This window comes from Vipera berus (genome assembly GCF_964194415.1).
Source record: "Vipera berus genome assembly, chromosome: 3".
NCBI classification, from domain to species: Eukaryota; Metazoa; Chordata; class Lepidosauria; order Squamata; family Viperidae; genus Vipera; species Vipera berus.
The window spans coordinates 47,716,842-47,744,428 of NC_138204.1; the positions used below are offsets into that span (position 1 = coordinate 47,716,842).

Here is a 27,587-nt window from a genome sequence, read left to right on the forward strand (position 1 = left end):
ACAGCATAAATCCTGTCTCTCTCTATCCAGTCATCCACTTAGTAAAGTAATTGATAACTTACTGTTAATAACCAAATATCTGTTTTTATATTACTGCAGTGAAAGAAACTTAGAAACTGATTCTGAGTAATTGATTTATTAATATTTCTTTTTCAAAGAAATATATCACCTGAACAGAAAGAATTTAAGACTTGTTAGTCTTCCACTGAATGTTGTTCAGTTCTTCTTACTGAGGCCTGTGGAACAAATACACATAAAAAATAAGCTGTAATTGAATTTCAGGGCAAAAAACTGCAGTCAGAAAAGATTGGAGGTGGGACTTTCTAATTTTTTAAAAGTTTAATAGCAACCTTCTCTGAAGAGAGTATAAGGTTTGGGCTATAGCATAAAAGAATCCATCCTTTCACCTGCTTGCACCATAATGCCTAAATTGTCTTACTCGTTGCTATATTTTTCTGCGGCTGATATTACCATTGTGTTAAACACAACATACTTTTGCTGAAAAGCAAAGTGGCAGCTTCCTAAAGATTTTGGGGAAAACCAAGTTATGTTTCCAGTTATGTTTTATCCAATTGTGGGAATACAGTAACAGATTTCCCATTGACTTACTTTAGTTTGACCCATTGTATGGTATATATGTACCTGTTATTTCAAATAAAGCTTTAGGAGTTTTAATAGTTGGCCCCAATCTTCATTTTAACATTATATGATACTAAATAAACGTATCTTTAAAGAATTTCTGATGGATACCATATGAGTGCTCCAGATAACCTTTTCTCATCCCAAATCTTCCCTTTTAAATAGAAAAAAATCATGAAAGATAATGATTCCAAATTCAGAGTCAGTGTATGTTTCAGAAGCATTTTCAGTTAAGCCCAGCATATACTTGCAATGGCAAAGAATTTAATGACTTTCACAGAAATTTCGTAGTATTTATATCATAATAGGAAAATCACAAATTCTGAATGCAGCTAATAAGGGGGAAATCAATTCTAAGCATGTCCATTTTGTCCCAAGAGTCACTCTTGCCTGAATAACTTATGATCAAATAACTCTTCATCTTATATCCTTCACAGTTTTCCCAGTCTTTCCTCATACACTATGAAATCAATCAAGCTTAAAGACTTATAATCATTTTGCTATGTGTATACTCATTCCTGTGCCATGCCATGATGATACTTTAAATTTCATATTTGAAACAAGCATGCCTTTTTCTAAGCAGACATCCTCCAATCACTTTATTTATTGTTGGGGCTCTGAATAACCCACTCACTTTTTCTGTACTCTGTTGCAGGAGTGTCAAACTGCTGGCCCACGGGCCGGATGCGTCATGCCAAAACCGCACCTACCCCAGCTCCGGCAATGGGGAAAAAGTTGCGATACATAGCGACATGTCATGTGACGTGGCAAGTTTGACACCCCTGCTCTATTGTCTCTACCTCCACAGTCATGTCACTAAACAGAATTATGTTTTTCCCTATGGAAGGTTAAATTTTTATCTACTTCTAAGTGGACATTAGAATGATTTGTAATGCTGACCTGGGATTTCACCTCCTACTATTAACTTTTGTTATTATTACTGACATACTACTGATATTACTGATATATGTTGGTTATTTTTAATATTCTTGTTAATGAGATAATGTAGATGAAAAAAGTTTAAACATTTATTTCTATATGCATTATAACTGGATATTATATGATCATTTCATCTTTAAGAATTGGTACCTCCCCAGACTTTTCTTTTGAATTATATCTTTTTAGATTTGAAACCTGAGAGCAGGGACTGTCTCTTCTTAATGATCTCAAAATCAAAGTGAGAATTTACCTGTCTGAGGATCAGTGGGAAAGATGGACACAATAGTATTAACACATTACCTCAATTCATTAGAGAATTCTTTAGTTTATTCACAAGGGGGTTGATTCCTTGACCACAGAAACGGCCAGAGAAGTCATCCATACCAAGAGTCCAGACCATGGCTCCTCCATACCCTTTCCTCTTCAAAAACTCAGTCTGCAAAGAGAAACAGCGGCTTTTAGAATTAGCCGAGTTGAAGGACATTTGAATGAATAATATTAAGAAAAAATACCCTTCAAATGCCATTTATTCCTCATAGAAGAGAGAAGTATACTAAGCACCTAAGTAGAGGAATACAGTGCAGTATGTTCAGTCATGGAAACTCTCATTCCCTCCTAAGAACATAGAAGCAGGCCAGTCCAACTGTTGTTCCAAATGTGGTACAATTCCCAGCAGGCCAAGAGTCATTCTTTTTAACATATCTCCACTGCATTTAGAGTGCACCACAGCAACTGTCTATAAAGCATTCAGAATTTCTAACTGAATAATATTGCTGTATATTTCTTGTTGCTAAACCAACAGAGTTTGTCTAAAGGAAGAAAATTTTCATTTATCTTACAAATCAGAATGAAACAAAATAAGCAATTATCTTTCAACCTATAAATAATATATACTCAACATATAAATACTTCAGACTGTTGTAAGAAGTGACATACAAGGGTGTGTACACACACACACATATACACATACATACATAAAAATCACTTCTACTTTCATTGTGTTGAACAAGTGAGTGGTCCAACTACTATGTTCAAAACTGAGGCACTGAGAAACAAGAGCATGTTTAAATTGTATAAGAATACAAAGATGTTTAAATTTAGCTCTATCACACGGAATGAATAAATAGTTAGCTGGACATTGGACCATTTTGTTATAAAGTTCGGTGGTTCTATGTGAATCTTAAATAGGGATGGTGCATCTGAGCTGCAAAAATCCTGACTATCACTAAAGGTAAAGGTAAAGGTTCCCCCGCACATGCGTGCTAGTCGTTTCCGACTCTAGGGGCCGGTGCTCATCTCCGTTTCAAAGCCGAAGAGCCAGCGCTTGTCTGAGGACGTCTCCGTGGTCATGTGGCCGGCATGACTAGACGCCAAAGGCGCACGGAACGCTGTTACCTTCCCACCGTAGTGGTCCCTATTTTTCTACTTGCATTTTTACGTGCTTTCGAACTGCTAGGTTGGCAGAAGCTGGGACGAGTAACAGGCGCTCACTCTGCTACGTGGCACTCGGGATTCGACCCGCCAAACTGCCGACCTTCCGATCGACAAGCTCAGTGTCATTTTATAACCCTTTATTGTCTGGATTTTTGCAACCCAGACTCAATGCTCTGACTCTGCTGACAAAAAAAGTTTGTATTATTCAGTGGCATCAGGCCTACAGTAGATATGAATTTACACTGTGTAACAGCATGACAAGATAACTTTAATAAGCAGATGGAACTTTTCCATGTACATTGTATATTGGAACTTAGTCATGAGTTTATTTCATTGGCTAAACTAGATTTAACTCAATAATTATTACACAAAATGACAACTTACTTTAATCTGAAAACTTTTTTCATCATCATATCCAACCCATTCTCTATTTTTGAAGGCATATGGAACCTTCTGTTGCTCAATCCATGCTTTCGTAGCTCCTTGTAAGAATCCACAAACCTGTCAAAATGATTATGATCTGTTTATTCAAAGCAGCTCAGGAGAGATGGCAAAATAAAGCAGAACTATGCGGTGGCTCAGTGGGTTAGGACACTGAGCTTGTCGATCAGAAGGTCGGCAGTTTGGTGGGTCAAATCCCGAGTGCCGCGTAACAGAATGAGCGCCTGTTACTCATCCCAGCTTCTGCCAAACTAGCAGTTCAAAAGCATGTAAAAATGCAAGTAGAAAAATAGGGACCACTACGGTGGGAAAGTAACAGCATTCCGTGCGCCTTTGGCATCTAGTCATGCCGGCCACATGACCACGGAGACGACCTCGAACAAGCGCTGGCTCTTCGGCTTTGAAACGGAGATGAGCACCGGCCCCTAGAGTCGGAAATAACTAGCACACATGTGTGGGGGAAACTTTACCTTATTTTTATAATATTTCCCCATTGGAATGATTGCTATTAAAGAGTATTGTCATTTGTGTGCTCAAATTTTCACCTACAGCAGTTTCTCAAAAATAAATATCGCATAAGAATGGGGGAAAAATGGGTCAATTGACAGCCAAGAAAATGTTCCAATCATTAATGTGGGGGTGGGGGTGGGGGTGGAGGTAGGAATCCCAATTTAAGTGACTTTTTAAATTATAGTAAACAGGATCAATTTGGTTCTGTAAATACAGTATTTACTCAAATGTAAATTCCATTAAATTGCGACATTGCTCTCAATGAACATGAACAGAATTATATTGCTAAGATTTTCTTATTATTGTTAGGGTTTGATTATTTTTTTTACCCTATCTTTCTTTCAAGCATTTTGGAGACACATTCATAGAATTATTTTTGTTTACTCCTTCAACAAACTCACAAGGCAAGTAAGGCAGAGAGAGAACAATTTACCCAAGATCATTTTATAATCTGTATTACCTATGGAATGTTCAGTCTTCGGTCTACCTTGATAATAGTATGAAGCTGGCTTCTCATTGTTTTCTTCAGCAAGTTAGTTAATAAGTTAGTAACTTCCCAGGCTAGCAAATGCCCCTGGAATTTCCTGAAAGTTTTCTACCCAAGCCTCAGCCAAGGATTAACCAAGGATAACCAGAGATTGCCGCCTAGTTAAATAACTTGTAAATTTTAACAAAATGAAGGGCATTTACCTCATAATATGCCAGGATACCAGATTGTTTGGTGTAGATTCCAGGACTGCCTCCACCAGAGGCTGGCGCACCAACATTAGTATCTGAAGTAGAAAGTCTAAAAGTACGCCCATATGCTGGATACCCCATCATGAGTTTTTCAGCTGGTGCTCCTTTGTCATTCCAGTATGCCATTGCATATTCCTGCAGTACAGAAACAAACATTGTATGCATACTTCTGCATACATACAGTCTGTACACTGTACAAAGGAGGGTAGAGGAATATCAAGAACAATGTGGTCATTTATTAGTTCGTTCGGCGGCAGCAAATCATACAGCAAGCCACATCAGATGTACAAATAAATAATCCCATCTTTCACTGCCCAATTTTAGCGTTTGATGGGAATGAGAACAGAAAGAAGAAGCTAGAGTTGGAGCAAATGCCTTTTACAAATAAATAAAATTAAATAATAAAATATTTTTTTAAAAGTTTGGTTCCAGCCTCCCTTCTGTCTTTCCCCCTGAGCTAACTCACTTCTTTTTCTAGGTTCACATTATGAATCAGATTGTGGTTTCAGTAAGTGAATTAATGATTAAAAATGCTTTCAAGTGGTTAAAGTTTCACCTCATGCTCAGTGCTTCCTAAGTTTAAAAAAATGAAAATTCAAACAGATGTATTGACTAACTTGTGGGCCAGATTCAAGTGGCCCATTACATATAGTACTAAGTTGTTAATATGGTGCAAATCATATTAATCCTTTTTCAATTACTGTGCCCAACTCAAGCTGCCTTTCACTGTCTTAGAAAGTATAAGAGAACTCCATTTCTTCTTTTGCATATCTTGCCTTTTGTCAGTGATACAGCAATTTTAGCTGGTGGGGTTAAAAACAATTAACCTTCAGCTAGCATTGTTTTTTGCTGAGACATAGTCAATTCTTTTGATTTTGACATATACTTACATCAAATATCTTGAGTTTCATCAGTATTCTACATATGTTAGCATTGCTTAATTAAATTCCCACTACAAGTACTACAAAAGTGATAACATTTCGTTATGTTGCCATTTTTCTTACACAATTGTAGAAGGGAACTGGGTCGTAGGACACTAAACCTCGATACAGTGGGCTGTTGTGTCCTGTCACTGGATCCCAACTTCCATGGAAATCATAAGTCATCACATTGATAATATCAAGATTCCTAAATGTAAATTAAAAGTAAAGGACAAGATTAAGAAATAATAAACAAACAGCAAGTATAAAGGATCAAATAACAATAGCTATTTTGGGATATAAACACATGTGTAATGGATGTAGTTAATGCTGTTTAGAAGCTCTCAGAAACCTTAGCTGAAATACCTTATATCACTTTTTCCCAATCTGGCCCCTAAGAGATAGGATAGATACATCTCATAATACCACAATCTGTTATCCAATCTTGCAGAGGTAATATTCCAAAGCAAAATACAATGGTAGCTTAGTACTCAACTGCTTTGAAACTCATAGAATTTGACACTCAATGCATTTTGAAAATTTTGTCCTGGTTACTCCTTGTTTGTTTAGCCAATGCCACAAACTAGAACTTGTTGGGACTGGCTGCCTTGTGACTCACTAGACTAGATTATTCCTCATGAGAAAAATTTGCTTGGTACTCATTGTTTTTAGTACTCATTGCATCTCCCAGAAACAATTAAGGATGAGTACCGAGGTACCACTGTAAGTTCATATTGGACCTCTCCTCTTAGATTGCATGACCTACCTCCCCAATGCAGGTACTTCATATGCAGCATCTATGGTTGTTTTGCTTGCAGATACAGCTGCCGAAAGCAGAAGCCGTCGGTTTCCAGTTTGTTTACTTTCTCTCGTAAAGGCTGCTGATAATTCCTGAAGAGGGAAACAGAAGCAGCAGCAGTTACTATTGCTCACCTGCAAGAGACCAGGAAAGGGTTCAAAGGAAGCTTTTTCATATTAGAAAGTTTTCATGCACATCAATCCATTAAGTTATGGAACTATGTAGCTCAGTGTGCATGTGTATTTATGTGCATGTGTATATTAAGATTCTCTTTTTCTCTCTCTTTCTCTCTCTCTCTCTCACACACACATATATATATACTATACATGTACTGAGCTACATAATCCTTCTGTCTGGACACCCCTCCAGGGTGACTCTTCAGTCCTTTTAGAACACCCCAGCAATGCAAATCTGGACGTGGAAGACGGGAGCCATCCTCCAGACGTCCATTGTCAGCTGTTGGCAAACCGGAAGTCCTGAATCTTCTTTTTACATTGCGTAATTTAAAGAGCAATATATGGAGAATCTTTGTGGTAGAACTACAAACATGCTCACAGTGCAGGCAGAGCAAAATGTTTCAGTAATTCCCACATTCCAACCAACTACATTCACATTTTGTTTCCTTTTCCTGACTTTGATATCGGTCATAAGAAAACTAACTGATACAAGCTCCTAGCCCATTTAGAGGTGTGTTAAACAAGGAATAGAAGAGTGAGGTGGATCTAAGCAAGCCTCCAACATACAGCATTCCTCTGTCACTATCTCTGGTGCTATATTAGAATCAAAAGGACACACTGAAATCTTTTGGAACATGAGAGGGATGATGGAGGAGGTTCTAAGGCAGCTGCCCAGGAGAGGAGCAATGATTTGCATTCTAGACTGTAGCTTTAAGCTCCAGTCCTATAGCACTTAACTTGGAAAATAAGCATCCCTGAATTCAGTCAAATTTATTTCTAAGTAGATGTGCACAGAATTGGACTGTTAGTCATAAATAGTGTAAGAATATTTGTAAATAATACAAAAAATTATTTGGATCTTGGATCCTACCTTTACTCCTACTATCTATTTTGCCATTCTAAATAAATGGAGGCTAGCTATAAATACATAAGTACTTCATACATGCTCAGAGATATGCTGTTCTTTTATTTGTATATTCCATCAATAAAATATCTATTCTAGGACTGAGTTTTTGAGCAAAATTGTGATAGAGCAAAATTCTGAATAGCAAATCCTAATTGGACATTGATTTTCAATTCTAATTTTAATAGAAATTTTTATTGCAGTGATTCGCTATTGTTGATTTAAGAATGGCATCCATTGCAGAATATCAAAACACACAGTTTAAAGATCCTACAACACTCTTTTACAAAAATTTCGATTAAAAATTTATGCTTTCAGTCTCTCACCTGAGTCAGAATGGTAAACAGGTGTTTATCTTCTGGAGGGCTACCTTTGGTACCTGGATATTCCCAGTCCAGATCCAGACCATCAAATTCATACTCACGGAGAAAAGTTATAGCTGATGAGATGAAAGTCTGGCGATTTGCTGAAGATGATACCATGGTAGTAAATCTGGAAGAAATACATTATTTTTGGACAGCCTAATTTTCTATGTTCATTGACCTCTTTTTTATTTTCACAGAACCTCATGAACCATAGTTAGAAACTGGCAAGACCCAGCATCTACCTACCCTTAAAAAGTAAAAATAGAAATTGCTACATTTGCTTCTAAGTTCAGCTAAGTATTTTCAGAGTATTCCTTGTAGCAAAATGAAAAGATAAATGAAATAAGGAAGGAATTGAGTTTATAATTACTGTGGGATGTTCTTTGTCACCCTTCTTTTTCTTTCTTGTAGTGTACTGGCCAAAATGTGCCAAAACTGATTGGTATTCTGTCCTTAAAGCCCATTTTGCCAGCAGAATTCCTTCTCAGCTGCAGAGATGGAATCACCATTCTTTCCTATCTCCTTTAGACCTGATTAAAAATCACTTTATTACAAATATATGACCTATTTCAGTGGACAACTTTAGGAGAAAAGTCTTACTTTTGGTTATTAAAGTTTCCCCCTCCAACAGCCAGCAATGTGCGTAAATTGCTATTCCTGGAAAGCAAGAAAAACAATATAAGCATTCTGTGTATATCGACAAATAACCTATATCTTGAAAATTATCCCAAGATGCCCATCAACTGCTCCCTTGTGTACCATAAGCTAATAGCCTTTGAGGAAAACTTTGTGCCAAGATTTTATTGACACAGTAGAGATTAAAGAAACCATACATGATAGACTGGAACATAAAAGGCTTTTGTCCTGAAGCTGCTTTTTCAGGAGGCAACTGGACTTCATTGTTTTTCTTTGAAGATATTTAAATTCTCATCCAAGAAGCTTCTTCAGCTCTGACTGGATGGTGGGGAATGGAAAGATTTATATGCCTTGCAGACAGCTGGTCATTTGCATTCTTTTAGAGAGTCGCTGGGGCCATTTGGAGGTTTATCTGTGTCCTCGGGGTCACCTGAGTAGTGCAAATGTATGTGGAGCCTTCTTGGAGGCAGGATATTTTCTGGCCTGTTGATGACAGGTGCAGGCTGTCTTGGATGAGAAGCAAAAACATCTTCAAAAAACCCCTCCCCCCCACAAAAAAAATCCAGTTGCCTCTTGAAAAAACTTTGGGAAGACCATGACCTGGATGACTGAGAATGTCCATAGACATAAAAAGCTTTTACATTCTTGGCTTCTCTGGCAGTTCCAAAAGAGATAGAGAACATCATTTCCCCTTTCTCACTAAAATTTCCAATATAATTTGGATTTCTCAAACTAATCTGAAAGCTCAAGGCTAGTATTATTTTAGTTAGATTATGAGTTACTATGACTCCTTAAATTGTTATTTTTTTCTCGATAAAAAGAACTTTGGATCTATCTATCTCAAACACACGTCAATTCCTCTGGCTGGCTTGCTGGTTATGTTTATATAAATAAATATATAAGCACTCATAACTAACTTTTCCATTTTCCTAATGGTAAAAGAGAAAAAGAGAGCAGAGAACATTGGTTTTCAACTTAAGACATTCCATATACTAGGGATATATGTGCAAAAGAGTTATTTCCGTTGGTTTGATCCCTAGAAAATATATCTACTCCGAGCAACACCCAATGTTCCTTCATCCAGAAAACAAAATACACAATTGTTCTGTGTAAAGTTGGTTGTGAATCATCTTGCTGCAATCTGGCATCCCTAAAGCTGTATCAAAAGAGCCTGACTACGCTAGGAAGAAGACAAAACTGTAGAGCAGGGGTGTCAAACTGCTGTCCTGTGGACCAGTTGCATCATACGGAGGCCGCGCCCACTCCAGCTTCAGCAATGCAAAAAAAGTCACGATATGAAACACGACACATCATGTGACGCAGCAAGTTTGACACCTGTGCTGTAGAGAAAGCTCTAAAATAGCCTTAAAATAATTTGAAAAACAAACAAAAAATACCCATGCTCTCAGAACTGAGAAGGGGAAAGGGACCTCTTTCATATACATGACATAGCCTGCTCTACTTACTTTATATCTGTCCTAGGCCTTGGGCTTATAAGCATTTGACAATATTAATAATAACTAAGTGTCCACAATATATAACTTAAGTGATGAGCTGTAAGGTCTGAAATAAGTGCTTTTCTCTGTTTTACCTGGTTTTGATGCTATCATCTCTACTAATAAAGGCAATATTATTGTTACACAAATATATTTCTTTGGAAAGTTACTTGCCTTTCCTTTAGACCATTGAGTTGCCTGTAGAGTGTTTTATCATTCCATTCTATAGTTGTAATTTGGTTATTGTTCAAACCCGCAAAAGCATAAATCACGTGAGTGCACAGGAATGGATCTATGTTATCTGGGGTGAACTTGGCTGGTTCTTGCCTGTACTGAGCCCAGTTGGTGACATAACAGACAAGTTTGTAGCCAGAACCTGAAAAGAAATGCTTTGTGTAATGTCACAAATGGCTAAAACTGCATGGAGTTTATCTTCAGCATAACAATTGCCTTTTTCTCAGAGAGAAAAACACAATTCCACATGATATAAAAGATAATTAGCTGCATTTAGAATAGTGGAAAATGGTGAGTTATAAATAACATAAAATATGCACATATACACACCTAACCTTTGAAAGTATTGCTGATTCATTTATATGATTGAGTCAAATTAAAAGGTTTCTGATATAATGAGTTTTTCAAAGTTGTGGCTTGTTGTATGAAACAGTGACATTATAAGATAAGTGACTTTTTCATAAATGAGACATTGGCAGGACCAGGAATATTCTGGAAAAAGTAGGAACATTACAGGGAAAGCATTGGCCATAAGCTTCAATATCAGTGTGCATTCTTTATTTCTGGTCCTCGGGAACCAACTGTCTCAGTCCTTTTCATTATAAACCAATTTTTAATTATTTCTTTTCATTGTAAGTTGACATAGCTCAAAATATCCAGAAAAACCCTACGTATGACTCAGTTATGAAGATGAACTTGTTCCAGCATCTATCTTTTCTGGTAATAATAATCAGAAAACAAAATATTTAGTGTATGTGATAACAAAATAGCATTTTTTATTCCATCTAGAACAGACATGTCAAACACAAGGCCTGGGGGCCAGATCTGGCCCGCAAAGTGGTTTCATGTGGCCCGTGAAGCCATCCTGGAAACAGTGAGGGAACGGCCCCCACTGCCTTGGCCCTGGCCCAGAGACCCTCCTTCCACCAGAGACCCTCAGATCTGTCCCACTCCTGCCCAGGCCCCCATAGGCACCCTTGATGCGAACGATGTAGAGCTGACCACGCCCACCCAGTAGGCCATACGCAATCTAGCCACGCCCACCCAGTAGGCCACGCCCACCCAGGCCATACCCACCCGGCCCCCTGAGGGCAACCGCAATGCTGATGCGGCCCTCAATGAAATTGAGTTTGACACCCCTGATCTAGAATAATCAGTGGGAGAGTACAGGCACTAGTCAGCATTTATGGATTGATTATTTATTGATTAGGATGTTTGCTCTAAATTGTATGTAAGGCAACTGATAAAACATTGTAGAGTTATTCTGATCTTCTTAATCATATGAGGGGAAAAATATTGTGCTGAAAGAATTTGCCTATTAAAGTTCCTTGCAACATATTTTAAAGCAAATATGGGAGAACATCATAAAGAGATTTCAGAAGTTACCAGAAAGAAAGAAGAGAGTGAAAGAAAGAAATCAGTCAGAATCAGGGGACCCATTGAAAACCATTGTGGCTTGGGGGAAAAGCAGAGTTTCAGCGTAGTTAGTTAGTTCAGGTTTCATAGGACTTGTGTCAGGAAAAATAGGAGACTGCACTATGTACTTTTCCTTTAATCTTCCTGTAAATAAGTAAGTTTGTTCTATTAGAGGCTTGCATGAATTCTATGTTCCTTTGGAATATAGCACAAAAGAATCATACATTAGAATGCAATTATTTGGTCCAAGAAGAATCGGAAAACCCATAGTTAAGGAGGCAAATTTGGCCTATGTTTTAAATAAGGATTTTAATTTCAGTCTCTCTTGCTCTCACATAGAAACAGTATTTAAGAAACTATACACAGGCTTAATTCTAGGTACACTTTGTTTCTAAAACACTCACTACTTTTTACTATATTTTTTAAAATCTACTTCTGATCATGCTAAAACAGGCCACTTAAAATTTTTCGAACAGATCTCCTCAACTAACAAACAATAGTAAAAAAAAGTCCTACCAAACTGCAGTTCCAGCAGAACAATGAAACCTGCAAAGCAAAAATGCTCAACATCAGGAGTAGATCAGACGTTACAGTAAGACATTATTTATTTCCCAAACTGTAGACAGATGATCAAATGAGTCCATAAAACATGAAAAAAGAGATAACTGAGATCAACTAAATTCAACAATAACTTAGTCATCATCTTTAAAACTATAGTTCTAATGTTCAGGATGGTAAAAAATAATATTCATTTCTTTAGCGCTATTTTGCTTATTTGTAATAAGGCTGATCCTTACTTCCAGCTTGCCCAAACACAAGGATGGGCACTTCCATCAGTTTTGGAAGGAACAGGGATGATTGGCTACATCCTCAGCCCCTCCCTCCCACAACCTGTTGGGAAGGGGATGGCCACCTGAGTTTTCTGGCTCTGCATCAAAAGTAGTCTTCCCCCCCCCCTCTATTCTGGAAGCAGCAGGGCAGTCTACACTGTCTCCTGCCATTCATTCCCTTCCACACAAATGCCTTTGCTTCCGTTGGTTGTTATGTGCTCTGATGGTCCAGGCGCCCTTCCATGGGTCTCTGATCTCTGCCTTCAAGGGCCATTTTATCCAGGGTAACTGGGGTGCCTGCTGTGAAAGACTGGATCTCTGATATGGGTTTTTGGTTTCTTTTTTTAAACACAGTCTCTGCTGGAACTGTGAAAACATGGCCTCTTCCCCCTTCTCCTTTAACTATTTGAAACTTGACATGTTTCTGCCACATTTTCCCCTTTCTTAAAAAATATGTTCTTATGCTGCTCTATTCTAAAATGGCTGCAAGTGGTAGGGAAAAAAAACTGTAAAATTGTTGTTTTGTCCTCAAAAGTCTTGCTCACTAAAGAAAAAGCAAATATCACTTGATTTGCTGGCATCCAAGGAAAAAGAAGCAGGGAATTATCAGTCAGGGATCACATTAACATCCACACAGAACATCTGGCCATACTTTGTGAGGAAGTGGGTAAAATCCAGAAAGAGGTTCCTTATATTGACTTCCTTCCTAGCTAGTTTACACATGGAGATGAGTAGGTTTTTCTATGCAGCATGTGCAAAATATGTATGTTTACTTACCGACCCAAAGCTGTTGATTCCTCATATGGACACCTGCACCTAAACCAATCAGATGCATGCAAACAAGACAGATAAGTACAGAGATGCTTCTGCGCTTTCTTAAAAGTTAAGACCATAATCTTGAATATTAGTGCATTTAATGCTATATTTTTAATGGCTATTTTATTTTAGTTGCAGTTACAGAGTTGGAAAAAGCCAAAATTAACAAAAATTTTCATTCCATCCCATTCAAGTTAGCAAGTTCTTATGTAGTTGACATTGTAAGTCATCCTCTGCATTCAGCTTAATAATCGCTGTGCAACAGAAAAGCCTAAACACTCAAAAGCCATTTAAATAGTTCTCCACATACCTATCAGCTTGAGGAAAACTTTGCAATTAAAGCAGCCTGACCCTCCTCTCTGCTGTTATGCTTCTGTCCCTCAGAAAAGTTCTGCAAAGGAAATTCTTATATTTCCAGCCTCTGTACAAATCACTCATTCGCCACACCCCATTTGTTGGGTGTTGTTTTTTAAAACAAACTTTCAAGAGTTCTTTGTGTCCCAATTAAGTAAACACAAGTCAAGCAGGAAGTCAAGCAGACCCAAGGAAATTAGAGAGTATCAGCTTGACCTCAATACATGAAAAAGTCCTAGAACAATAATCAAGTCAGGGCTTTGCTTAGAAAGAAACAAGGTAACTACTAAAAAAGCCAGCTTTTGTTTGTTAAAAACCAGTTATGTAAACCCAATCCTAACTGCTCTTTTTTTGGGGGGGAAATAGTAAACCAAGTAAATGCTATGGATAATACATATTTAGGCTTGGGTAAGGCTGTGGATTAAGTTAGCCATAGCCACTTCCTTCAGAAAGTGGAACTATATGGAATGGATGCCGGACGGTTTCATAGTTGGATGAATCACTATATGCAACACATGGTGCTTAATGGATGGGGAAAAATACCTCAGCATTCTGTTCTGGATCAGATGTACTTCAATATTTTTTTATAAACAACTTAAATAAGAATATACAAGAGATACCAGCAAATTTGAGGATGATACATTGCTGGGAGTTGGCACTGCTAACACCTCAGAAGACAAAGTCAAGATTCAAAAGGATCTTAATAGGCTTGAATGTTGGGCTGAATTCAATAAAAAGTGTTCAGTGTGACAAATATAAATATAAGGTTTTATACCTAAGTAGATAGTACTTTTGAGAAAGATCCGAGAGTCCTGGCAGACCACAAATTAAGCATTAGCCAACAGTATGCTACAGCTGCCAAAACAGCCAATGCAGTTTGGGGCTACATCAAAGAGAGCTAACATGGAGGTGACAGGATAGTTTTGCTCTACACTGCATTGGTCAGACTGCATCTCCACCCAGAATACTGTATTCAGTTTTGGACATCACAATATAAGAAGGATGCTGGACAACTGGAAAGATTATAGAAAAGAAGAATAAAGTTGATGAGGGGCTTGGAGATTAAATCCTATGAAGAACAATAGTTAAAGGAATTTGGCATGTAAAGCTTAAAGATGGGAAGGCTAAAGGAGACTTGATAACAGTCTTCCGGTATTCTAAGAGGGTGGTCACAAGGAAGACGGTCTGGATTTATTCTTTGTAGAAGTCAAGGGTGAGATAAGAATCAATAAGTGGAAGTTTTACACAGAGAGATTCAAACTCAGAATGAGGAATGTTCTTGTTTTGAAACAATTGTTGAACAGGAAGTTTGAACAGGATGGTCAAAGTCACTAAGAATTCCTGTCCTAGATTGGATATTATATTTATGGTTCCTTCCAACCCTATGATTCTGTGATTCTCAGGATGGCAGGTAACAGATAGCCTACCAAATTATATGTCCACAAAGATGGGAGCAATGCACTGATTACATAAGAAAGAAGCAAGACTTCAGTCATATGGTGGCAGATGCTATCTTGCTTTTTTCAAAACAGGACATATTCAAGAGTAGCATTTTTTTAATAAACACCATCAAATGTTTAATGTCCTTCATGGTTATTCTGCAATTAAGTTAAATGTATGGGCTTATTAAGAAGAAATTGATGAAAGCTCCTATAATCTTTGATCAATATCCAAAGCTAGATTCCAGATTTCTTGCAACTAAAATCAATTGCAGTGGACTTCTTTAAGGAAAGAAAAGCAAAGAATATAACTAGTAATCACATAGGAAAAGAATGAGCACACACATTTTGCTGCTGGTGGATCAGGCATGAAACATCAATTGGCTAGCATCCACAGTCCATAAATTTTGTTCAATGAATGCTCCAAGAGCTGCTTTTGATGCAGAAAAGATTATAAAGGCAGTACTTGGCTTAACAATAGTATCTCTCAGAGGGATCTAGGTGTCCTAGTGGCTTATCATTTATGCATGAGCCAGCAGTGTGCTGCAGTTGCCAAAAAAACCCAATGTAGTCTTAGACTGCATTAACAGAGGGATAATAGCATCACGGTCATGACAAGTAATAGTACCACTCTATATTGCACTTTCAATTTCAAACTCAAATACTTTGGCCACCTTATGAGAAGGAAGGACTCACTGGAGAAGAGCCTAATGCTGGGAAAGTTTGAGGGCAAGAAAAGAAGGGGACGACAGAGAATGAGGTGGCTGGATGGAGTCACTGAAGCAGTAGGCATGAGCCTAAATGGACTCCAGAGGATGGTAGAGGACAGGAAGGCCTGGAGGAATGTTGTCCATGGGGTCACAATGGGTTAAAACGACTTTGCAACTAACAACAACATATTGCACTAGTGAGATTCCGAATATTGTGTTCGGTTCTGATCACCATGATACAAAAAAGATGCTGAGGCCTTAGAAAAAGTGCAGAGAAGAGCAACAAAGATGAAAAGAGATCTGAAGACTGATGTCAACACTGCTAACATCGGATGTTCTTGCTTTGACAACTAAATTGTATTATGAACAGTTAAGGGGATTAGGTATCTTTAGTCTAACAAAGAGGATTAAGGGTGATGTGATAGCTATCTTTTGGTACTTGAAGGGCCCTCACAGGCATGAGAGGGTTGACTTATTCTTCCCAGCACCTAACAGCAGGACAGGAAGTAACAGATAGAAAGCTCACAAGAGAAATCCTGACAGTGAGAGCAATTAATCAATGGAACAGCTTGGCTTCCACACTTGTGCATGCTCCATCGCTGAAAGTTTTCAAGAAAAGATTGAATGTCCATTTGTCCAGAATGGTATAAGGACTCCTGCCTTGCTGGGGGGGGAGAGAGATGGACTAGAAAACCTCCAAGGTCTATGCTTCTATGATCTCCTGTTGCCATTAGACGACCTTTCAAACACCTGATGTGTTTCTGCATAAAAGGTAGCAGATAAAGGAGCTTTTTTCTTCATTTCTTTCATCCCTGCAAAGCAAAAGCAGTTATTGTTCTAAGGCTTGGAGACTGGCCTTCTGTAAACAGAAATGCATCCGGTATTTCACATTTAGTATAATCTTAAGAAAACATTTCTGTGTGAAGAATAATATGTTACATAAAGATACTTGCATCCAGTATTTCACATTTAGTATAATCTTAAGAAAACATTCCTGTGTGAAGAATAACATGTTACATAAAGATACTTGAAGTAAATGGGCTTAGTTGCATCGTGTACTAAGTTGGACAACATCTTACCATCCTCCATAAAAAGGTAAAGGTAAAGGTTCCCCCGCACATGTGTGCTAGTCATTTCCGACTCTAGGGGCCACTGCTCATCTCCGTTTCAAAGCCGAAGAGCCAACACTTGTCCGAGGATGTCTCCATGGTCATGTGGCCGGCATGACTAGATGCTAAAGGCGCATGGAGCGCTGTTACCTTCCCACCATAGTGGTCCCTATTTTTCTACTTGCATTTTTACGTGCTTTCAAACTGCTAGGTTGGCAGAAGCTGGGACGAGTAACAGTCGCTCACTCTCTTACACGGCACTTGGGATTCGACCTGCCAAACTGCCGACGTTCTGATCGACAGGCTCAGCGTCTTAACCCAGTGAGCCACCACATCCCTTTCACCATCCTCCATAACACAACCTAATTAAGTTAGTGAAGTATGCAAACAAGAGCCTTGGTGGAGCAGTGGGCTAATGCCTCCTTAAGTAACACCAGTAGCCTGCAATTAGTGCAGGTTCGCATCCCACCAGGCTCAAGGTTGACTCAGCCTTCCATCCTTCCGAGGTAGGTAAAATGAGGACCCAGATTGTTGGGGGCAATTAAGCTGACTTTGTAATAATGCCGCTTGGGGTGTGTGTGAAAGCCCTAATAAGCAGGCATACTGCTAAGCTTGTAAGCCGCCCTGAGTCTTCAGAGAAGGGCGGGATATAAATGGAATTAAAATAAAATAAAAAATAAAAAATGGAACAAAAGCGTGATGCACAGATAGGCAAACATTTAATAAGTTTTGTTACAGGACTAAATTCCCAGCATGGGCTGGGAAGGGTGTGCAAGGGGTTCCTTCCTCTTTGTTTGGCCCTTCTTTCCCTTTCCTTTCCAGCAGCCAAGTTGGGTGGGGGAGGGAGCAAGAGATTGCAAAACTGGCTTGGAAAGTTGAAAATGAAAATCATGTGACCTCCAACAGCAGACACAACTTCCCCAAATTTCATTCTCTTGGGAGTTGTGGACGCTGGATTTTGGACACATTCTGCATTTGAAGTAGTTCAGACATGTCAAACACAAGGCCCGGGGGCCGGATCCAGCCCGCAAAGTGGTTTCATGTGGCCTGTGAACCCATCCTGGAAACAGTGAGGGAACGGCCCCTGCTCCCTTGGCCCTGGCCCAGGCTGGCCGGGAGCCAATGTACAATTTTGTGGTGGCCATCAATGCTGAAACGCAGTCTTAGCTCCACAAGGCTGTCTGGAAACAGCGAGGGACCAGCCCCCTGGGCACACACTGGGGAGGTGTCACCTTTGTGAGGAATGAAGAAATGCACCATTGCCTGGAAGTGGCCAGCCCATGGCCCTGCCTACGTTGGGCAGGCTAGCGGCGGGGAAGTGTTGCACTTCTCTACACATTCATGCCACCCAGCTCAGCCTCTCAGCACTGTGAGGAGAGCACCCTGCTGCCTGCCAAAACCGGGCAGGCTAGGGGCTGGGCAGCATTGTGCAGGTAACATCGACTCTCATGCTGCTCATGGCATCCCCTCCCCCACCAAACCGGATATGTGAAGTAGGCGAGGGCCATGTGCTGGCCACTTCCAGGCGATGGTGCATTTCTTCATTCCTCACGAAGGATGACACTTCCCCAGCTGCGTTCTTTGCCTGTTTTTCTCCTTCACTCATCTCAAATATTTTCCAAGAAAGGAAGGAAGGAAGGAAGGAAGGAAGGAAGGAAGGAAGGAAGGAAGGAAGGAAGGAAGGAAGGAAGGAAGGAAGGAAGGAGAGGAAGGCTTTGGATACAAAGCCAGGTCTCCTCACATGGACAGGGAGTGGGCCTCCCTTTTGACTTTGCCCTCGTACACATCATGAGCAACCTGGCTAAGGAGAGCAATCACAGCAGCAGCAGCCTTGACGAGGTAAGTGCAGCTGGGCACCCCCTTGGGGAAGTGGGGCTGGGCTTAGTGCAGTGGGTGCTTCAGGGCATTTGACCTCCGCACCACCATCCAGCCCCCCCACATGGCCTGAGAGGAACAGTGAGGCTCCTCCAGTGGACCATGCCTTGGCACTTGCCCTGGTCCCTTATCCTTCTGCCAGAGACCTTCAGATCTGTCCCACTCCTGAGTTTGACACCTCTGTGCTAGAGCATATGGTATATGGCAAAATACGGAATGCTGTTATATTCCTGCATGCTTATATGCAGTTTTAGTCCATTAAAAGTTTATAGCTCGGCCATTTGAGACCCAAGTGCTGAGAGACGGAGTGAGCTCCTGTCACTTAGCTCCTGCCAACCCAGCAGTTGGAAAGTACCATATTTTTCAGACCATAAGACGCACTTTTCCCCCCCAAAAGTGGGGGGGAAAATGAGGGTGCGTCTTATAGTCCGAAGGTGTGGTAACCCAGGACGCCTTTGACTCAGGAACTGGGCAGGCTGGCTGGAAAAGCTGGAGTGGATCTCCCATTTGGTCTGCGCAGGGAAAGCGGGACCAATTGGAGGAGAAGCTGCATCCGGAGGCAGAGTGTGTGATTTTTTACAGGCTGAGGTCTGGGCGTCTTTCCTTCTAAAGTTAAAGAGCAGCTGCAGTCTATCCCAACTTGAAAGGCAGGCGGAACGCAGCAGCCAGAGCAGCTGCTTAGCTCTAAGGATGCATTTGACTCAGGAACTGGGCGGGCTGGCTGGAAAACCTGGAGCGGATCTACCATTTGGTCTGCGCAAGGAAATCGGGACCAATTAGAGGAGAAGCTGCAGAGGCACTGTGATTTTTTACAGGCTGGGGTCTGGGCAACATAGCGCTGGACAATGGAAGGGATGGAGGGAAGAGACAAAGAAGGAGGAAAGGAAGGAAGGAAAGAAGGAAGGAAGGAAGGAAGGAAGGAAGGAAGGAAGGAAGGAAGGAAGGAAGGAAGGAAGGAAGGAAGGAAGGAAGGAAGGAAGGAAGGAAGAGACAATGGGAGAGAGGGAATGCGAAGAAAGTGATATAAGTGATTGTGAGCAACAGAGCTTCATAAATTCTGACACTAGTGATGAGTTTTTAGGGTTTCCAGAAAACTAGAAAAGTGCTTGAGCCTCTAAGTCTTTCCTCATTTGTTAATGGAAGTGATGATGGTTCTTAACACCACTGTTGAGTTTACGCTGTTAAACATTACCATATTTTGCTTTATTATAATAAATACTTTAGTATACCGGTACTGTTTGGTTCAGAAAAAAAATTTCTTGTTTTCCTGCCCTAAAAACTGGGTGCGTCTTATGGTCAGGTGCGTCTTATGGTCCGAAAAATATGGTATGTAAATGCAAGTGGATGAATAGGTACTTCACTTCTGTTATAAAAGTTATATATTTGGTTCAGTTATTTGAAGCTGCAGGTAATTAATTTTCTGACTATTTAATTTTGTTCCATGCAAATCCTGCAAAAAAGGTACAGCCATAGATAAATGATTAGTCTTTTTTGCCAAAGCTAAGCAAATAATGATTTCTAGGCTTAAGATTCCTAGTAATGGCAGCAAACCATAATTACATCTCATGATGATGTCACAATTATGTACTTGTTTTGTACTGTGACGGAAATCTATAAGTCACAGCATGAATGTGACAATAACGATGCATATTTTCTTCTTTTATTTATTTAGTTACTAAATTTATATGCCACCCATCTCCCTAATAAGGTGACTCTATACTATGTAAGCCAAAGTATTTGTTTGGCATTAACATAATCCATATGTCACAATACGTCCTTGACAACAAACCACAGACACATCCAAGGTACGAGTGAAGTTGTTTATTCTTCTTGCAAGCAGTAAGACTAAACCGGAATAAAGTCAGCGTTGGCAGCATCCTGCTCCAACGCTCCTTTATCACTTGAACACACCCCAGCCCCACCCCGCCAACACAAACCAGCATCCGCCCACAATCCAATAAAGACCCCGCCCATCTCCTCCCTGCGCGCTGGCTCCACTCCTTGTGCAACACCAGCAACCGCCAGGTGAGTCTGCCAGGTAACACCCGGCCTAGACCCCGTAACCCCTCCTTGCGCTTCCCCAACCGTCCTCTCCCCGTGTACACGCCCACAGCCCCTGTCGCCCCTTGCCGTGCCCATTGCATCCCCACCACCAGTCCAGCTCAACAGCCATGTGCCTCCTAGGCTGGTTGCGCCGTTCCATAGTAGCCACGGCCGGCTGGTCGCTGGAGAGGCCCAAGGACCCCTGCCGAAGACCTGGCAGAGGGAAGAGACTGAGCAGGCATGGCCGTCAGCTGTCCAGTGGCTGCCTGCACTGGTCCCAACTGTTCGGCCGCTCCACAGGCATTCTGCACCGCATGGTTGGTGGGTCAAGCCCTCTGCGCCATTGCAGAGCCATAGGAAGAAACCGGAGGCTGGTTGGCGCATCAGGAGCAGGAGGCAGGTAACACCGGGCTGGCTGGTGCCCCCCCGGAGTTGAGAGGCATCCCCGGAGAGTGGTGAGCCAGCAGGGCTCGACAGGCGGCTCCCTCTACCAAGGACCCACCTGAAAGGCAAGAATGGGGGAATGGGTGTTTACCAACCCAAGCCACTGATTCCCTTGCACCACCCCCCGGTTTACCTGGATGTTTGTGGTGAAATGCCTTGACTAGGCGGGCTGCCCGAACGTCCCCTTCCGCCACCCATGAAGCCTCCGTTACCGGGTATCCCTTCCACAGCACTAGATACTGTACCCGTCCCCTCTGTACCCTCGAGTCGAGGACTGCCTGTATCTCGTAATGGTCCCCATGAACTGGACCTGGAACTCCCCCACCCGCTACCCCAGGCAGTCCCCAAACAGGCTTCAGCAGGCTGCTGTGGAAGACTGGGTGGACTTTTCCTAGGAACTTTGGTAACCTTAAAAGCACCATCACGGGGTTAATCACTCAGACTACCTGGAACAAGCCTAGGAACTTGGGTCCCAACTTTCTACTGGGCATCCGCAGACTGCAGGTACTTAGTAGAAAGATACACCCAATCCCCCAGCTTGGGGGTTACAAATGGCTCTCGCTTTTTATCCGCTTGCTCCTTGGCCCTAGCTGGCTCCACTCCTTGCACAACGCCAGCAACCATCAGGTGAGTCTGCCAGGTAATACCCGGCCTAGACCCCGTAACCCCTCCTCGTGCTTCCCCGACCATCCTCTCCCCGTCCCCACCACCCGTACTGTGCAGACCCTTCCCCACGTACACGCCCACAGCCCCCGTCACCCCTTGCCGCACCCATCACGTCCCCACCACCAGTCCGGCTCAACAGCCATGTGCCTCCTGGGCTTGTTGCGCCATTCCGGAGTGGCCACGGCCGGCCGTGTCACTGCACGTTTTTTTGTTCGTCAGAAAAGTTCATTTCTAACTGTACATTTTCCCCTGCTCTCTGCACCTGTTGTGATAACTTATCTGGTAACCATAGTGAATCCCATATGACTAGCTATGTTATGGTTTCAGTCTGTTTAGTGCGCATGTCTAGAGAAAGTTCTGAGTTGTTATCTGTATTGTTTTTTTCACTTTGCTGTTACTGTCTGTTACGTTAGGATGTAGCTAGCCAGCTCTCTGTATAATATATATTTAGTTTTTATATTTTTGTAAGTAAAAGGTATTTAGTAAGATTATGCGTCGTGTTTTTCTTGCCTTCCTGCATGCACATCATGCATTCTCTGAAGCACGGTCCTTCGCCCTCTACAAAGGTGTTTTTTACCTTGACATTTTTGGTGCAGAGGATGGTTTGATTTATGTTTTTGGAGATGAATGTTACTGCGGCTGTTATCAGTTAGTTAGTGCTAGTGAGGCAGTGGTGATTAACTGCTGAAACATGTCAGGAAGGAAGCCACGGCTGAAAAGGAGTCTTTCTATGGGGCAGCTTCCTTCAACTTTAAGAACTCCGATAGCTTCGGCCACACGCCTTGGAGAAGACGCACCTGCTCCTGTCGACGATGCAAGGTCAGTCACTCCTTTTTCTACTTTTCCAAGCTCCCTGGCAGCTGTTTTTGGAAATGTTCCCACTCCAGGGGCTCAAGATGAATTTCAAAGGCTTGGAGCGAAACTTAAAGTCCAGCCGAAGAAAATTCCTTCTGCTCCCTCAAGCCCCAAGCAAACTATGCGAGATAGGGCTATGCAAGGCTACTGTGAACAAATTGGGGTTTTTGAAAGGCGTTTGCAACAGGCAAAGGAATATGTGTCAATGGTTCAGCAATATGAGAGGAATTATGAGCATGAACCGGCCATATTGCCACACCCACAAGGAGAAGCCATATTGCCTCCTTCTTCCCCAAAGCCAAAGTCACGCCCATCATTGAGTGTCATGCAAGACGAATGGGAACCGGAGGCTCCTATGTCACATGATTATGGGCTGTCCCAAAGGACATACAGAGCCACAATGATGCCTGAAGCAAATGTTATAGCACCATCTACTGGTGAAGCTGCATTAAGACATGAATTGGAGCTCTCACTCTCGCAATTGTCTATGGAGGAGTCTTTGCTCAGAGATACAAGATTTCTGCCGTTATCTGAGGCTCCAGTCCCTGATGGTGCTAGGATTCCTGTTACTATTGCTTCTCCTGTTAATATTGCTTCTATGCAAGCCCCTCTACCTGGCAGAACACAGCCATATTCAGCCCACATGCAATTGCCACCGGGTTCTTATATGCGAAGGCCAGTGTCATCTGCAGGTTATGCTAATGCACCAGCCCCAGCGCCAGCGCCTCCTGCTGGCCAGGGTGGAATAGCAGCTCAAAGACAGTCACAGCCAGCACCAAGACTACCGGCAGCTTCAATGCAACTGCCGCATGTCCAGGCACAGACGCCACTGGTGCCCCCTGCAGGTTATGGTCGGATTGCACAACCTGCACAGCCAGTACCTCAATTGTATATTCCTCATCAAACACCTTCCATTGTACCACTGGCTGGTGATTCAAAATTAAAGAAGTCAGGACAGAATTACAGGGCATGGGTCAGTGAGGTTGGACTTTTGTTACGCAGAGAAGGTACTCACATGATGGTGTTTAATCCTCCTGCCCAGCCATGGACTCCTGACATATGGGACTTGGATAATAGAGCATGCACAACATTATTGATGTCAATGGACATTGAATTGCAGCTCACGTTTTCACAAGATGCAACTGCCCAACAAATTTGGACTCAGTTAGAGGCATGTTATCGGCCTACATCAATTGAGTCTACATGTTTGCTTTTGTCTGAGTTCCATGGTTCCAGATTAAAACCTGGTGAACATATTGGAGCACATTTGACTAAAATGAAAGGTATTAGAAAAGAACTGGGTGAAAAAGGCTATCCTATTGATGATTTTCAAATGATCAGCATTATCATCAATTCTTTGAATCATGAGTGGAAAGATGCTATTTCCAAGATCAATCAAGTGCCTATTGCTCAACGCACAGTGGATCATGTATGCAGGATCTTAGCCGAAGAAGAGGCAGTTATGCAAGCTGCGCCACATTTAAGGGAACCACCTGCATCAAGAGCTTCAGCGAGGCGTGCCTTCCGTGGAAGGACCTACGTTCCAAGAATGCCAAGATGCTACATCTGCAATCGTGTGGGACATGCCACCCGGGATTGTCCCCAACGAGTTCCAGCGCCCGTCACATACCAGCCCAGAGGAACAGATTCCAGAGGAGGCAGAGGTAGAGGCGGACGACAAGGTCGTGGTCGTGGTTCCAGGCGTGATCCACAAGCTCCACTTGTCACATTGGTTGTGACCAACGATCCACAGCCTCAACCAGAGTACGACAGACGACTTCTTTGGACTTTGGACAGTGGAGCAGCATTACATGTTACCTACAGAAAAGAGCTTTACACAGAGATGCACGAGCCTGAACCTGAACTTCGTGAACTTTACTCTTTTTCCAATCATCCTGTTCAGGTCATGGGAAAAGGAACTGTTTATATTGAAGAGCTCGATGCTCTCATTCCAAATGTTTACTACGTTCCGTCTGCCAGTAGTAATTTGCTTAGTCAGAGTCATTTGTCTAGGTTTTCTCATTTTCAGGTCCACCATCTTGAAAAAGCAAGTTATATAGTCAAAGACGGAGATATTGTTGCTGAAACCGTGTTGATTGGTGGTGTTTATTATTTAAAACCAAAGTCTAAGCAGCAAGAGCAGGCAAGTATACACGTTCCAAAAAGCACAGGCCCAGAGAGAGACGTCCCAGAGAGAGATCCTGTTGCTACTCCAAAGGTTCCTAATAATGATAAAAAGACAAAAAAGACACAGGTTGCTCACAGCAAGCCTGGGGTTCCTAATAAAAATGCTAATGTTGAGAATTCACTAACAGGTAAACCTTTGCATTCCAGGTGTATCCATAAGTGGCACAGAAGATTGGGTCATGTCAGTTTCCGTGTTCTGAAGAAGATGCCAGAGTTCGCAAGAGGTTTGGATCTAAAGGGGTGTAAGGTGTTCTTGGACTGTGCTGTCTGCAAGAAAGCCAAATCCAAGGCAGCAGCAATTCCAAAACGCGCTACACGCCTGTCAACACGCATTTTTGATTTGGTACACACTGACATAGTTGGTCCTTTTGCACCAACACTTGGTGGTAAAAGATATTTCTTGACAATCGTTGACAATTATTCTAGATATGGATATGTATATCCTATGAAAGAAAAATCTGAGACCTTTCAGATCTTTAAAGACTTTGCTAGTCTTGTCTATACCCAATTCGATGTCAACATTGCCAGAATCCAGAGTGATCGCGGTGCTGAATTCATGTCTCAGCGTTTCCAGGACTGGATGCGTGAGAATGGGATAGTACATCAGACATCTGCTCCTTATACTCCAGCTAAAAATGGGGTGGCAGAACGCAGAAATGGGGTTTTGCAAACCATGATGCGTTGCCTCCTTGAAGATGCTAACCTCAGTCTTCCATACTGGGGTGAAGCTATCAAATATGCTAACCATATCATCAACCGTACTTGGAGTAGTGTGATAAATCAGACCCCTTATTTCATGTTGTATGGACACAAGCCTGATCTCTCACATCTCCATATTTTTGGTTCCTATGCTATGGTGAATATTCCTTTAGCCCAAAGAAAGAAAGGGGGTCCTGCAGCAAAAAGGATGAGATTTATGGGCACTGATGATAATTCAAAATGGAGCAAATACATTGACTCTCATCATGTTATTGTGGTTTCACAATCTGCTACTTTTGAGGAAGATGCTGACTGGTCCAGGATTCATTCTAACGATCCTGGAGTTTATTTTCCTAGAGATGATGTTGCTGATGCCACACAACCTGATGATCAAGATTCACAGGAGAATGTTCCTTCCACGAGTTCTTCTCAACCTACTGTTCCGTCTTCGCAAGCCGCCGATGTTGCTGCTGGCGACGATGATGAAGACGAGGACGACACAGAAGAAGAATGGACGGTTGGCCCGAGGCGTTCCAAGAGGTCCACAAAGGGAATCCCTCCAAAACGGTATTCGTGGCAAGTAACAAAAACACCTGTACCTTTGATTTGTAATATTACACTTCCACCTGAGAAGTTCACACAGATCAAACATCTTCCTGAATCAGAACAAGATAAATGGTTTGAGGCAATGCAGGCTGAAATGGACAGTTTAAAAAAACTTCAAGTGTTTACGCCTGCAAGCCCTCCAGCAAACAAGAAAGTTATTGGTACTCGATGGGTCTACAGGATCAAAAAGAAGCCGAATGGTGAGTCGTTGTACAAGGCCAGACTCGTAGCCCAGGGTTTCGCTCAGCGTTATCCTGAGGACTATACAAATACATACTCACCCACAGTGCGGACTGAAAGTGTGAAAATTGCTTTAGCCACTGCAACTATCCTTGGTCTGGAAGTTTTCCAGTTCGACGTTGAAACGGCTTATCTTCACGCTGATCTTGATGAAGACATCTACGTCAAAGGTCCTCCAGGTTTCAGACAGCAAGAAGGGGATACCTGGTTTCTACACAAAAGTCTTTATGGTCTGAAACAGTCTGGTTTAATGTGGTACTTATGTCTTTCTGACAAACTAAATTCAATGGGCTTTATTAAGTCCGAAACAGATGAATGCGTGTTTACTAAAAGATCCGGTAATAGGTATGAGATAATTCTTGTTTATGTCGATGATATTGTTTATATTGGTCCAAATAAGCAGATGAGTGAGGTTTTTGCTAAAGCTTTACAAAAGTTTTTCACATTGAAGTGTTTAGGATGTATTAACACTTATTTAGGTGTTCAAATTGCCAAAACTCAGAAGGGGTTTAGTCTCACACAAGAAGAGAAGATTGAACAACTGTTACATCACTGTAACATGGAGGACGCTAAGCCTGTGAGTATACCCATGCAAACTGACTTTCACATTTTGGCACATGAACCAAGTCCTGAGTTCGAGGATCAAACACTATATCGCTCAGTCATTGGGTCGCTGCTGTATATTAGTAGTTGGACTAAACCCGACATTGCACTTAGTGTTAATCTTTTATCACGACATGTAGGCAAGGCAAAACAGTTTCATTGGACATGTGTTAAAAAGTTATTGAGGTATCTAAAACACACCAAAGACATGAAGTTGTTGTTGGAACCCACACATACTGACTATGCAGAGTTATGTTGTTTTGCAGATTCAGATTGGGCGAGTGATAAGAAGTCACGGAAAAGTACATCAGGTTACATGATGTTCTTAAATGGTTGTCCTGTTTACTGGCATGTGCGTAAACAGAATCTTGTTTCTTGTTCCTCTACAGAAGCTGAGTATGCTTGTGTGTCTGATGCATGCAATTCTTTAACCTGGTTTGATGCTTTAATCACAGATATCTGGA

General features: G+C 41.6%; 2 protein-coding genes across 2 annotated transcripts in view; both read right to left on the minus strand.

Moving 5' to 3' along the window:
• Positions 1-13,781, minus strand: LOC308666336 (acidic mammalian chitinase-like). Its single transcript, XM_081325073.1, has 12 exons — positions 13,604-13,781; positions 13,255-13,293; positions 12,164-12,193; positions 10,172-10,373; positions 8,466-8,522; positions 7,827-7,992; positions 6,388-6,512; positions 5,706-5,829; positions 4,654-4,836; positions 3,397-3,513; positions 1,879-2,014; positions 1-236 (listed from the first exon to the last, which is right to left on the minus strand). The coding sequence occupies exons 2-11, from the start codon at positions 13,277-13,279 to the stop codon at positions 1,880-1,882; spliced, it is 1,164 nt and encodes a 387-aa protein (XP_081181199.1). The 5' UTR covers positions 13,280-13,293; positions 13,604-13,781; the 3' UTR covers positions 1-236; position 1,879.
• PRICKLE4 (prickle planar cell polarity protein 4) overlaps positions 1-27,587 on the minus strand; it is a 326,491-nt gene that overhangs the window by 35,055 nt on the left and 263,849 nt on the right. The gene's annotated exons all lie outside the window — the stretch shown is intronic.